At 43.5% G+C, this 15,349-nt stretch overlaps 2 protein-coding genes across 2 annotated transcripts; one reads left to right on the forward strand and one right to left on the reverse strand.

The window, feature by feature from the left end:
• Positions 1-4,959: 4,959 nt before the first annotated feature.
• On the reverse strand, positions 4,960-7,126 carry MELLADRAFT_88277 (uncharacterized protein; the record flags this gene model as incomplete). Its single annotated transcript, XM_007411499.1, has 5 exons — positions 4,960-5,501; positions 5,618-5,873; positions 5,944-6,323; positions 6,385-6,464; positions 6,534-7,126. The coding sequence occupies 5 exons, from the start codon at positions 7,124-7,126 to the stop codon at positions 4,960-4,962; spliced, it is 1,851 nt and encodes a 616-aa protein (XP_007411561.1).
• A 2,563-nt stretch (positions 7,127-9,689) lies between these two features.
• MELLADRAFT_64380 (Hypothetical protein) lies at positions 9,690-10,250 on the forward strand (the record flags this gene model as incomplete). The annotated part of the gene is made up of 1 exon (XM_007411473.1): positions 9,690-10,250. The coding sequence occupies one exon, from the start codon at positions 9,690-9,692 to the stop codon at positions 10,248-10,250; it is 561 nt and encodes a 186-aa protein (XP_007411535.1).
• Positions 10,251-15,349: the final 5,099 nt, after the last annotated feature.

Here is a 15,349-nt window from a genome sequence, read left to right on the forward strand (position 1 = left end):
GCGCCATTGACAAGCAAGATTTGATGGGATTCGAACTACCTTCAAACTTCATCAGTGACCCGGAATCGTTTTTACGCTGACAAAAGCAGACAACGACGCGAGCTGACAGCCCACAGCCACCCATTCCGCCGAGATATAATTACAAACTTGAAGCCCCTCCTGACACGCCCGATAGTAACTACACGTTACAAGCCAGCTCGACCTTAACCCAAGGCGCCACATCGACACCAGCCACACTCCTGGACCCAGCAGATCCGACTATCGCTCAAGACGCGAGGATTGTCCGACAGTACTTTAACTCAAGACTGACGCAAGAGACACCTCACCCTCCCGGTAGCTTTGTGTTTTTCCCGATCGCTACCATGGAGAGCTCTTCAACGGACAAAGGCAAGCAACTTGACTCGCACGTCGATGATGACAAGGACGCTACAATCGCACGACTACAAGCCGAGATCGCGGTGTTGCAATTGGACCGAGAGCGCATCAATGCTCTTGAGGCTTCGATGTCGCAGTTTTTCGCGACTCAGCGGGCAGGTACAAACACGAGCTCAGTCAGTGCAGCATCTTCTGGCACAGCACACTTCAATAGCAACATGGCCCAGCACATTTCCCCAGGAACTCCAACACCGTTGGGACCCAGAGCATCGTGGAATGAAAGCACCACGCGCAGCTTACCAGCCATCCCGGAACACGACACGGCTCCCTTACCCGCCATACCGCCTACGCCACCGCGACCAACCCACCAAGCAGCATCAACAACATCAGCATCCGTGTTTGAGCCGAGCCCTGGGTGGCGGGAACGTGACAATCTGACGAGCCCAGGCACGGCAAGAAGAGTCTCATTTGCTCAGGCGATACAACCGGCGTTACAACTGGGAGCACAACCTCTTGTAGATCGAAACAACCCCGACCCAGCCGACAGACCAATACACGCTTGTGACATCAAGCTGTCAGAAGCCCCCAAATTCACGGGACCGGTTGAAGACCCTGCAGCTTTGTTCAACTGGCGTCGTCTGGTCGAGCAATTCTTTCGACTCAAACGACTAGACGATGTCAATGAACGGCTGATCATCTTAGGATCCATTGTTGTGGAACCTCGAGCAGGCAACTGGCTACGTCGATCTGAATACGAACTGGCAGGGCTATCTTGGTCGGAAATCATGCACTCCATGGCGACGGCAACCCTACCAACAGGCTGGCTGGACGACGCTGAAAAAGCAATACGTCAATTGAAGATGAAAAACAGCGAAGACTTTAAAACCTACGCCAACCGTGCACGCGATCTGTATACACTCATTGAAGTAGAAAGCTCAATCACGTTGAAAAATCTTGCTGAATATGTTGTTTGGGGCGCACCTGAGGTCTTCCAAAGATGGGTAGCTGATCGCCGATTATTGAAAGACACAACGTTCAAATGGCTAGAGTTCATCGCAAGCGCGTCAGACATCTGGTTGTTGCTGGAAGCTAGTCACATGATACCAAGACAAAATCCCCAAACAAACCAGCCTGCGTACCAACCACCGACTGTACGTAGTGCCAACGCGAACAACAACTCAGCTGCCACCGACCGCCGCACGCCTGAACAACGCGCCGATTACGCATGGCACTTCCACCAATACCTCCGTCATCAAGGTATTTGCTCGGCGTGTAGAACAAAGTGTGGAAATCCACATTGTCAAGGTCCAATTAGAGGCCCCTATATCAGCCTTCCCCCCTTGAGTGTTTTCGATCCCGGACCCAGACCTCAACGCCGCTCAAACCCTCCAGCCAACCCCACTTCCAGACCCGCCGCGCCAGCAGGAGCACCTGTACAAAGACCTGCTGGAAGACCAACTCAAACCGTCCCAGTTAGAGCAATCAATGAAGGGCGATCATTCAGTCAGGCACCAGAAATGTTTGAGAACGAGTTGGAGAGGTACGAAGAAGCGGATTGTATCCTGGTAGCTCACATGAAAGAAGAGGAGGAAGCTGGGTGCGTTGACAAGAACACTCGAATCAAGTCAATCATTCTAGAGTTACTAATTAACGGAACTCCCTTACGTGCGTTGATTGACTCTGCAGCCGAAACCAACCTAATGTCGGAAACAACGGCCAAAACGGCGAAAATTCCACGTAGGCCGCTGGTCACACCCATAGAGGTGAGTCTGGCAATTCCGACATCCTCCGCCCCGCACGTGATCAAGGAATACTGCTTTGCTAATGTAAGCTCGGCAGATCCGAAATTGCGATTTGGATCAACCTTTTTCAAGATTGCACCATTAGGCACGAACTACGACGTAATTTTAGGAACCCCTTTCTTAGAAAAATTTCACTTAGACGTCTCACTCAGGAATCGCACAGTCACACATGTACCTACTAAGACAGTGCTTATTGAAAAATGTATGAAAAATGAAATCCAGTCTGCTATGACAAAATCGATGGTCTCTTGCGTAATCCAAAATCTTGAGCGTGTGAAAGCAAACCGGGACCTGACCGCAAGAGAGGAGAGAGTCCTGAGTGAATTCTCAGAACTTTTCCCGGATGAATTACCAGCAGTTGTTGATGAAGATCAGGATGATTTCATCCCGCCTGAAGGGCAAAATGCAGCATCTAAAGTCAGACACCGCATAGTCCTTACAGACCCAAATGTAGTAATAAATGAAAAACAATACAACTACCCGCAGAAGTACCTGCCTGCGTGGGGAAAACTCATTGACCAACACCTGAAAGCAGGACGTATTAGGAAGTCAACCAGTCAATACGCCTCACCATTGATGATTATTCCAAAAAAGGACCCCAACGCCTTACCACGCTGGGTGTGTGACTACAGGACTTTGAACAAATATACCGTCAAAGATAGGAGCCCTCTACCAAATGTGGACGAGGCGGTACGACTTGTCAGTACAGGCAGTATTTTTTCTATCATTGACCAAATCAACTCATTCTTTCAAACAAGAATGCGCGAGGAAGACATTCCTTTGACCGCAGTCAAAACACCGTTTGGATTGTTTGAATGGACAGTTATGGCGATGGGCTTGACAAATGGGCCTGCTACGCATCAAAGCCGGGTGGAAGAAGCGCTAGGTGACATAATAGGAACTTACTGTGTGGTGTACATCGATGATGTAGTGGTATTTTCGAAATCAGTGGAGGAGCATGAATTGCATGTGAGGGAAGTGTTGAAAAGGCTGAAGGCTGCAAATTTGTACTGCTCACCGTCAAAAAGTAAGCTATTCCGGACATCAATCAATTTTCTAGGTCACGAAATCAGTGCAGACGGTGTATGTCCAGATGATGCAAAAGTAGAAAAGATATCAAAGTGGAAGACACCAGGATCACAAAAGCAACTCTTGAAATTTCTAGGTACGGTTCAATTCCTGAAAAAATTCATTGACGGCCTAGCACACTACGTTGGCACACTATCACCATTGACGAGTACAAGACGAAAAAATGAACCATTTAAATGGGGCAAAGCAGAGGACGACGCATTTGAAAACATCAAGAAAATCATAACAACCTTACCAGTATTACGACAACTTGACTACGACTCCGATGAACCCATTTGGCTGTTCACTGATGCCAGCGCCCACGGGCTGGGAGCAGCTCTTTTCCCACCTGTGGCACTTCTTTCCATCGAGTAAAAACCCGACCACATACTGTGCAATACCGTTGACCGTGGAGTCGATGCTCTCTGCCAGATCACTTAAGATCGCTCAGATCGATTTCCGACGTACTGCAAATCATGAACAAGTCATTTTCCAAGTATATCAAACTTTCAAAAGGGCTTCAAACAATCCCAATCTATGTTCAAAGTCCCAAAAAAGCGACAAAAAAAAAGTCATTTGGGGACTTTCAAAATTTGTAAGTCCCCAGATCAGTCTGAGCGCCTCAGATCAATCTGACCGCTCCTCAGATCAATCTTACAAGACCACAGATCAATCTGAAGCGCTCAGATCAATCTGAAGCGCTCAGACCAATCTGAAGCGCTCAGATCAATATGAAGCGCTTAGATCAATATGAAGCGCTCAGACTGATCTGATGAGATCTCACTCTGGCAGAACGCTCTAAAGACAGATTGATCTGGATGATTCATCCAGATCAATCTTGCTGAGTCGAGGTACTTGGCCTCACACAGCCTTGATCTGCCTCGATTGTGATTGCAAAGCAAACAAGATCTCACATTGCGTCAGTGTGAGTTGTCAACTCTCGGTTTATAAGATAACCCAAAGAGCACTCTGTAGAACACTCAAGGTATCAACAGGTATCAACTAAGATGTATGTTATGAAAGAAGATGATCAAATTTCCCAAACAACTCTGATCTTGTTAGAATGAGCGATTTCGATGCAGTCAACCAAACTCACCTTGAGATCGTTTTAGCCCCCACACTCATACTTGCCCCTTGAGCTATTCCACAAAACATTCTCATTCCAGTAATATTGAGTTTGTGTCACATCATCTTATTCATCTATGATGTTTGCTCATCAAAATTTGCCTCACCTCAACCTTTGTAGACTATATTGAGTTTGTATCGCATCATCTTATTCGTCTATGATGTTTGCTCATCAAAATGCGCCTCACTTCAACCTTTGTTTTAGACTCTGATGTCACTCACTCTCATTTGCTGATTAAACTCACTGAAAAAAAAACTCATCCATGTACATAGACTATATTGTGTTTGTATTTGTGACTTATTAATTCATATAGAGTAAATTGGTTGCACCGTAAAATATAAAGGAATAAAGGAAGAGACGATTCAATTTCAAAATCACAATTCAATTTAACATCATCAAAGTGAAGGCTCTCCACGGCTTTGAAATACAGGGCAGGCACAAAACTGAGTTGAAAACAATTAAAAAAAACATGGGTTGAATAAAATAAAAGTTTCACCTGATACCTGTTGAGCAAGGAATAACTCAGTTTGAACAAGTTGACCAAAAACCTATAAAGAGCAACAGACTTACATGGGGTTGTTGGTAGTCCTACTCTTCAGCACTGCTATCTTCATCACTACTTGTTCCAGATGTTGACTCGGATGAATCACCTTCTTCCTTGCCTTCTTCATCGGTCTCAGTCTCAGTCTCCATTTCTTCTTCGTCATCAATGTTGCGTTTCCTTTTATTTTTCTTCTGCTGATGTTTCTTCTTCTTGTTGTCTGCTGTTCCAAGGGAAGAAGTAGTATCTTTGTTTAAATTTAAATCAGTGGCAGTTGAATTGAGTGTAGACGAGGTGGATTGTTGTTTGTTGTTTGATTTCTTTGGACGCTTCTTAGATGGCTTCTTAGATTTTGTTGACCGGGGTAACATCTCACTTTCCGGTATCTTTTGAAGTTTGAAATAACCATTATCAATATCGCTTAGCCAACTTTGCTTCATTCGATCATCACATCCTCTAAAACCACGAAGTAGCTGAAATCCCTGGAGGGTTGATTTTGCCTCATCGCGAACAATTTGGACAGGCCAACCTTTTTCCAAAAATTTGCTCGCTGGATCCGGTACTTTTGGAAATTTTTGCCCAGGCATAACTTCATCTATTATATTTTCAGAAACCATAGAATCAAAGCAGTTCGTCAGCTGACATGATACATACAGAAATGAGATTTTTTAGCAAAAGGTCACAAAATTGAAATTGTGTCCATACTCATTAAATTGTTCAGCTTTCGAGTGAGCAGACCCCGTCTTGCATCTGTGGGTTGTGGTTTTTTATTTTCTATTTCCATGGCGGCTGCTAGACCATGGACGTAGACCTTGAACTTCTCAGGTACCTTCGAGACATCGAGTGCCCAGTCTGCAAACTTTGCATTCGTACATGCCACCTCAGACCATCCATCTTGACTATCGCAACTAGCCGCTGTCAAATAATAGTTGATATGAAACCTTTGACATTCAACTGCAAACTAGAACGATACAAGAAAAACATGTGAAAAAGTACTTGTAGGAAGAATATCAAAAGCATAGCCAACTTACTGAGTGATGCGCTTTACGAAATGCTGCTAATGATTTCAGCTGTAATGTAGAAACTGAGTCGGATGATGTTGGCTCTCCATGAGTCGTGTGAACTTTTTGGACATCAACAAGTTTATCGAAAAGGGGCTGGTATTTCTGTCTCTCGTCTTCTGAAAGTTGGTGAACCTGAGGAGCCGAGACTTGAGCGGCTTGATCTTCTTCGATCTCCTCGCCGCAGCTGTTGGTATCGGCTGGCTGCTTGGACCAATCAGGAAGCTTTGCTAGCGCAAAGAAGTACGGGTCTTCAAATATAATTTTTTCATCTTTGCTCATATCGTCCCATAAATCACTAAGTTTCTGATTACGAGTCTTCCAGCCAGTATGGTCACTGCGTGGTGGGACTGAAATTGAAGAAGACTGTTAAGGTATAATATCCACAATTAAAAAGAATCAATCACTCACGTTTCTCTTTGAGCGCTTCTTTTCCAAATGCTAGAAATCTACTATATCGGTTGGGTCCAACAGTCTTGGGAGCCACATTTCTGTAGGCAAACATCGGGCATCAATTGACATGGATGAGAAGATAAGTTGACAAGTCTGAAAATACATACACTAAGTCCCATATGACAGCCTCTGAAACCCCACCCATTAGCGCAGCCATCAACATCCTCTTTTCATAACCTATTCGGATGATTTTGATGAGGTTCTGAATATCTTGATGAGCTCGAGTTCGATTATGAGATTTGTTCTTTTTTTGATCAGCTATAGCTTGACGGAGGTCAGCAATCGTCCAGTTTTCTAATTGTTGCTCGTATGTGAGAGGGGTGAGGGATGGGAAGCATGAGGTGAAAGCTGATTGGGTTGAGCGGGCTTGGTTTGAAGAAGGATTAGGGCGAGCTTCGGTTCGAGGTTGATTATCTTCGGTTCGAGGTTGATTATCTTCGGTTCGAAGTCGATTCTGTTCATCTTGAATATGATTCAGATCTCTGGTATGATTATTGGCACCTTGTTCGTTCGTGAGGATGGGTGATTCTTCTTCATCTCCCAGTGGGCTAGCTTGATTATCTTGGTTTGATTTAGATTGTTTTGAAGCTGACTGAGTGGTTTTTTTCGATTTGCGGGCTTTTTTAGAAGCACTCTTGACAGTTGTATCAGTGGTTGGTTCGGTGGTTGGGTCGGCAGTGCGTTTCTTACCTGAGCGCATGATGGGATTATAAATGGTTGATGTTGGATGTTTCAAAAGGCCGACAACCTGGATGGGGAGACAAACATCTTCTGAAGAGTACCCGAGCTACTGATGTTCAGGGCCGGTCAGTCTGGCAACAGCATGTATCAATCTGTTCTTACACGCCCTCAATTACGTATCCTGGACGTAAACTGAAACGATTGAACATCGCGAATCTCATTACTTGTACTCGACATATATCTAGAAAAGGGATCTGTATGTTTTGCAATTGTGTTATCAATCATAAGTTCAATCAATTGTAACCTTCAGAATTCCGCAGAATATCATCTCAAATGCCAACATCTCAGTGTGGCATCCTTTGGCATAGGTATGTTCAATTTGGTATCAATCATTTTGAAGTTTTGCAAGCTCACTAGATACAAATTGCATGAAATGTACACCGTGATTGAAATCTATTGAAACAGAGTCCAAATTGAGAAGCTTATGTGGACCTCAATTGATGGCATACTTTCAACTCACTCGGATCAGAATGCTGTTAAATATTTCCGGTGAACAGGTGACGGAGTTATAAGATTGGTCAATCAAATATTTGAAGGGTGTTCAAGTACACACAATCAAGCTTCACAATTGATGTTTCTTTGTTTTGAAGATTGGAATTACCTTCATTTATGATGAGTTGATTGACAAGAACATATCATTGAGAACATAATAAACCCCCTGATTATTTTTGTTAGGTGAAAAATGAGAATTTTCAACATGAATATTGATAAGTTGATGATAGAAATCATGTAATCAATGATACTGATATGAAAATGATGTCAAAGTTGTATAATGCCGTCTTGACATCATTATCCCTGGTTTGAGGATTGTTCATTACATTCAAGAATATATGTTGACCTATGGGCACAACATATCTGACCATAACCTTGCCTACAAAGGTTTTGTGGAGGGTATATTGGTGTTCACGGAATTTTGTTTGCAACATCACAGTCATTACGCACAAGTGAGTTGTTGGTGGTGATTTAAACACAACTTGTTTGACCTTCCTCCGCAAGTAGATTGGGCGGCATATTTCGATTCACAGATTTGTTTTGGGAAACCTTAATTTTGAACATCTTGTTGTTGATGCACAGCAAGTTGATAAAAACTCTTACTTTTAGCCATCATTACGCACATGTGAGTATTTTTCTACAACAACTTTTTCTACACTCCTCCAAGGTTGTTTTGGGTTGTATTTTTGTAATCACAGGACTTTGTTTGGCCTATGACAACCTTATCTTAACATACCTTGTTGTTGATGCACAGCAAGTTGATAAAAACTCTTACTTTTAGCCATCATTACGCACATGTGAGTATTTTTCCACAACAACTTTTTCTACACTCCTCCAAGGTTGTTTTGGGTTGTATTTTTGAAATCACAGGGCTTTGTTTGGCCTATGACAAGCTTACCTTAACATACCTTGTTGTTGATGCACAGCAAGTTGATAAAAACTCTTACTTTTAGCCATCATTATGCACATGTGAGTTTTGGGTATTTTTCCACAGCAACTTTTTCTACACTTCTCCAAGGTTGTTTTGAGTTGTATTTTTGAAATCACAGGGCTTTTTTTGGCCCATCACAACCTTACCTTGTTGTTGATGCACAGCAAGTTGATAAAAACTCTTACTTTTAGCCATCATTACGCACAGGTGAGTTTTGGGTATTTTTCCACAGCAACTTTTTCTACACTCCTCCAAAAGTGAAATGGTTTGTAGAAGTATGTTTGGGAGATTGTTTTTCCTATGGCAACTTTGCTTTACATCAACTCATTATTGATGTGAAGAAAATGACTTGTGTTCCACTTAACCAATCACCTGAACAAGTATACAACCATTTAAGCAACACGTGTTGTGAAGAATTCCATCTGCAAACAACCCGTCAGAGTCACACGAGTGTGACTGTCTTTCAACTCAACTGTCTCCAATAAACTTGTTCACTATGAGTTCATCAAACAACACTAAACAGATTTCTCAAATTCAAAACAACATTTTTAAATACTGATCTAAGGCCAGATCCATTATTTCAAGAGGGCAATTGTGTCATAACTACACAATTACATCGATGATGATGACTTTCAATGATACACATGATGGTCACAATGCGTGCTTCTTCAATTCCACAAATAGTGAGCTGGTAGGCTTGGAGGTATTGTCCCTTTCAACATCGGTTGCTTGATGTTTTAATCACTGCGGCAAGTTTTATGAACGTGCAGTTGAGTTTATGTATAGTACTATAGTTCTTTGACAGTTTATCATAGTATCTTGACAGGACCCGACCTGCTCTCTGAAAATTCCAAACCACAGTAGAGTAGCTTGACTAGCGTGAAATCACACACCTCCAATACATTCAACGGCGATTTCATCATCGATAGCCAGGGCTGTCATGGTTGTGCTGATCGTCTGAAAGAGTTTGACCTTTGACCAAAGGGGAAGACTTACCCAAAAAGGAAATTGAATTTTAATCACTGAATTTGATCTCACAAAATAGGTGTTCCCCAAAGCGTGTCAAATCAGATACAAGAATTTCATCTCACCTTTCAAGATGGTTATGCCTGCCACAACCATTTGTATGCCATGGAAACGGAAAATCAAGAGAAACCGAAGACCAAACAATGACATAGCTCGCCAACTAGCTGAACTCCAAGCTCGTGAAGCTGCGGCCTCCAGTTCAATCATCAACAATGTCTTAATGCATATGGCGGAACCGGATGATGACGACGAAGATCGCCAAGGTGCCCCTCACGGTCTAGATCCACAAGTCGAATACAACAATCTCAATCGTACAAACTCAGGAAGAAATCCTTTCTCTGATGATGATGAAAGTGACTATGACGGAAACGGAAATCTAAATCAACTTCAGCGCGAGTCGTACCAGGACAGAATCCTTCGGGAAGAAGAACAATGGCGAGAGGTGTTGCCTGCTATGTACATACAATTCATTAAGTGCTCTCGGAAAACTTTCCAGTGGGGGCATCCTCAGTTATGGAATCAAGACTGGAAGGAACCTTGTTGGTGCTCCGGTACGAGGCTAAGACCACCCAAAAAGATTGTCGTATTCGATATTATGTGTACGTTTGTCTTTCGTTACCTGATGAATCGATAAGTGGTGTTGATGATTGGTACAGATCGAAAGGAAATATCTGTAGACTTCTGTTCGTGCCATTCGGATTCGGAGAGACTTGTCATGATGGGCTTAATTGGTGGCACTGCCAAAAATCCATGTACCGCTTTCAGTATTCGGCTCATTCGTCTATACCAAATACTCTGGAAACTCTGCAGTGTAAGGATCAAACCTTTTTGTGAGTCATTGGACGAGTTTCTCGATGCTCATAATGCAATGATACTGGTACCAAATGGAAACAAAGTAAGTGCCGGTTTGAAAGTGCATGATTCTCATCACTAACCGACTTGTTCTTTTGGTATGTAGCCTCGAGAATGGCGGAAGCCTTTCTCTTCGGCTGTGGATGCTTATCGCGATTTCCTACGCCGGGATATGGAGTATGAGAATCTTGCTCTCAAACTTACAGAGGTAGAAAAGCTTGCACTCAACTGCCCGCGCTGCTTTGGACCTACAGTCAAAGGAAAAAGGCCGGCGGAGCCCGATGTAATCGTTTCCTTGGATGGAAACTTTCAACATCGTCGTCATTTGGCAGCAAGTGCCCAATGGCGCAAGGAAAGTGCAGTGAAGCCATCTCTATTTGTACCTGACGATCACATCAAAGAATGGGAAGAACGAATTGGGCAAAAGCAGCAGTGTCAAAAAAAAAAGGGAAAAAAGGGTGTGATAAAGGATGACTTGGTGGTATGATCAATTTGTGAATTTCAATTTTCATACATTCTACTTATACTGTTTGACAGGACCCTTGCAGTGCGAGTCATACCGCGGCAAACGATGCGAGAGGAAAACAAACCTGGAGTGGATGTGACGAGACCGGCATTTTCGGAATGGCATGCCGGCACGACCACATTTTGAAGTTTATCAACATTTATGGGATACAAAGTTGCGGTTAGTCAAATCCAACTTACATATGTGTAATCTTGAATAAGCTTGGTGAATTGATTTTTTGGTTTGCTGGGTGATATGCAGAGGGCACTTCCCAGTTGCAATGATCAACTGGATGTTCAAACAACTTGAAGATGCTGATGGAGATCGTAAGAAGCTTGCAGTTCTGTATGACATTGGATGCAATTTAACAAAAGCAATCAAAAAGGTATTGTCATTTTATTACCAAAGGTCTTGTTTATTCATGATCTCAATCTTTCTTTGTTTTGCCTGGTAGAGGAAGCTGTTCCCGGACCAAATGGCTGCTGGTGAACTGAAAATTGGTACAGGGGTGTGGCATTCATATGCTCACATAAGGTCGTGCCAGTTAGAGTATAATCCTCGGTTGAATGATGATTGGGGTATGTCGGATGGCAAAGGTCTAGAGAGAATATGGTCTGCCTTCTCAGATCTAGTGGCTGCTCTATGCTATACTACAAAAGATCATCGGCTTTGTAGCTTAAACCTCAAAGGCCTTTATCATAACGAGTCCTTACGGTTCAACGCTGGTGCGTACTCCAATAACTCAATGTAATTGCACTGCAAGATCTCACAACAGTTTTCCGTACAGTTGATTCCATGATTCGGCGTCTAAATGAAATGGAAAAACTATATGATGACAGCGGGGACAAGCTCACCAGTTTGAGCGTAGATGCTCAATATACCACTGAATATTACAAATCCCAATGGCGTCGTCAGCGACAGTGTCAGCTGAATGTTATCGTAACAGAAGGAATGGAACACTTGATGAATAAGCTTTCTCACTTGGTTGGGCTAGAGGAAGCTCTCAGTGAAGCCGAGTTAATGATTTTCTGACATTTTCCAATGGTTTTTGTTTCTACTGACTCTATTTCTACTCTAATCAACAGACGCGAGCTAAAAGGGCTTCGAAGGAAGAATAAAAAAAAACGAAACCAAGCTGACGAAGAGCACATTTTAGCACGGCCCGATACACTGGCCACCTTGAACGCAGAAATCTTGGCAGTGGTTGACAAACTGGGAGGAGATGAATTCCGCAACGTACCTGAAGCATCCAGTGAGTAATCCAATTTCTCAGTAAGCAACAAAGTCATTGTCTTACTTGATGATTTCTGCCACGCAAATTTCTTTTGCAGCTGCTGAGGGGAAGAGTTTAGTCTGCTTGCGTGTGGCAAAAGGGAGGCTATACGAGGCAAAGGTTGGAGTGGTGGAGGCAGAAAAACAAGCTAATGAGAGGCATGGTACGTCTTTATTGTACGTACTGTTTTGAAAAAAAGTAATAAATGTCAATTCATCAGGTACACGTGAGCTACAGAGGCACAATAAACTGTTACGAGCTAAAGAGGTCAATCTCGGGAAGAAGTTCAGAACACTTGACAGGCTGGTATTAGCTTTCAATCAGAATTTCCCCCAAAAGGCAATTGATTGGTATACACTTGATGAAGTGAAAAGTATGCCAATCACGCACAATTTTTGGGATGTTGGTCGACTTACCCATCCCGATGAACCATGGGCTTGTGATTTGAAAACTCAACACGGCATCACAGCATTCCTCGAAAGAAGTCATTCTGGGGATGAGCTGCGTAGGATTGCTCGAGAGTGCCGTCAGATGATCAAATGGGCTGTTGTGACAGATCAGAAGGTCACACAACTAGAGATCACAGCTTTTAGTGAAGGTGTGTTCATGCAATACAAACATCACATCAAAACATTTACCTAACTGAACAGCGATTGAGTTGAATAGATGATTCAGTCGACACAGTTGAAAACAAATGGGTGATGTCGATTGTAGGTTCTAAGAAGACACAACTGTCAGAAAACTTGGCCGAGAGCAAAGAAGTCCTGGCATCTCTGGTCTCTAATCTCATTCAAAATTATACACGCTTATGGATGCGGTGGAATTGTCGACTAGAAGAGATTCGTTTTGCCTCAATTACGGGATACAAACTAGAAACCCGGATTTGTTCCGGGTTTCCCAATTCGGACTTTTTGGCTGTGTTTGCGCAAACTGGGAAACTGGGAGAACGTGGGAAAGTTCCAAACGGTGATGATTTGGTTCATCTTTAGAGAGTTTCATCTTTATTCTACCACTGGTCCACCAATCTGATGTGCGCTTCACCAGAAATGCATCCATTCACTTTGATTGATCATGTGGTCAATAACTTTCAATCCCTCGTAATTCATCTCAGATTATTTGAATACTTTGTATCTAATTGTTTCGATGAGTCCTGAAACAAACTTTATAAATTATAATGAAACGCGAGGATTGAGAAAGGGGTGTTCTTTGAAAGACGCGAGATGCTTTGAGATGGTGAAGAAGGACATTGATTGAGCATCAATCAAAGAGAATATTGATCAAACTCTCTACCTCCAGCGTGAGATCTCCACGTATTGATCTTGATCCAAAATCTTGCAAAATTGATCTGTGGTCTTGTAAGATTGATCTGAGGAGCGGTCAGATTGATCTGAGGCGCTCAGACTGATCTGGGGACTTACAAATTTTGAAAGTCCCCAAATGACTTTTTTTTGTCGCTTTTTTGGGACTTTGAACATGGATTGGGATTGTTTGAAGCCCTTTTGAAAGCTTGATATACTTGGAAAATGACTTGTTCATGATTTGCAGTACGTCGGAAATCGATCTGAGCGATCTTAAGTGATCTGGCAGAGAGCATCGGCTCTACGGTCGACGGTATTGCACAGTATGTGGTCGGGTTTTTACTCGATGGAAAGAAGTGCCACAGGTGTCTTTTCCAAGGAGAAAAGTGGGACCAATCCTCACCCATAGCGTACGAGAGTCGAACTATGACGCCAGCTGAAAGAAATTATCCGGTGCATGAGCAAGAGTTGCTTGCGGTGGTAAATGCATTGCAAAAGTGGAAACTATTGCTGTTGGGACTAAAAGTTAATGTAATGTCTGACCACCATTCATTAACACACCTGCTAACTCAACAAAACCTTAGCCGTCGACAAGCACGCTGGCTAGAAACGCTGTCCCAGTTTGATTTAAAATTCAATTACATCAAAGGCGAAGAGAACAGCGTGGCTGACGCTCTCTCGAGGAGCGAAGAAGTCTCGGCTTGTGAAATAGCTGCCTCCCTTGACAAAAACACAATCCAATTGATTCAAGATGGCTATACCAGCGACCCGTTCTGCATGAAAATCAAGAAAACACTACCATTACGAGAAGGTACCGAGTGGATAGGTGGTCTTATCTACGTCGATGGACGACTACTGATACCGGCAACAGGCAACCTACACCAACGACTGATGGAACAGGTACATTCCGCCCTGGGCCATTTAGGAACACTGAAGATGTTAGCAAAGCTGCGTGAACAATTCTTCTGGCCAGAAATGACATCAGAGGTCAAAACTTTTGTGAGTTCGTGCGGTAGTTGCCAACGACTGAAAGCAAGAACAACATTACCATCAGGTCGACTACAAGCTACTGAAGTACCTAAACAGCCAATGGAAGACATAGCCCTGGACTTCATAGGACCGTTCCCAAAAGTCCGAGGGTACGACATGATCCTTTCTTGTACATGCCGACTGACGGGCTTCACAAGAGCAATTCCAGCATGTCAACGTGATTCAGCAGAACGAACAGCCCAACGACTCTTTGGCGCTTGGTTAGCAATCTTCGGAGCGCCTCGAAGCATGATTGGAGACCGAGACAAGGCCTGGAGCTCAAACTTTTGGCGAGAACTGAACTTATTAATGCATGTGAACGTGAACCTGACCACTTCCTACCACCCCCAAGCAGATGGCAGAAGCGAAAAGTCAAATAAGACCATTGTGCAAATCTTGCGACAATTGGTTGATAATTGACACGGCAAATGGTTCAAAGCCCTACCGGCGGTGGAATACGCAATCAACAGCGCCCTCAACGTCTCGACGGGAGTCTCCCCTTTTGAGTTTGTCTACGGCCGAAAACCAAGACTTTTTCCTGTCGCCGGCCGTCTGGACGAAGTTGGTAGCAGCGTGTCACAGTGGATTGCACGTCGTCAAGCAGCGTGGGCACAATATCGGGACAAACTGTGGGCAAGTCGCATCAACCAAGCGGTCCATTACAACAACAGGAGACGGCAAGGTGATACATTGTCAAATGGAGACTGGGTGTTAGTAGATAGCAAGGACCGACAGCAGATTGTGGGGGGCAATGGTAGACCAACATCGAAATTAAG

This window comes from Melampsora larici-populina (genome assembly GCF_000204055.1).
Source record: "Melampsora larici-populina 98AG31 unplaced genomic scaffold MELLAscaffold_25, whole genome shotgun sequence".
In the NCBI taxonomy this organism is placed as follows: domain Eukaryota; kingdom Fungi; phylum Basidiomycota; class Pucciniomycetes; order Pucciniales; family Melampsoraceae; genus Melampsora; species Melampsora laricis-populina.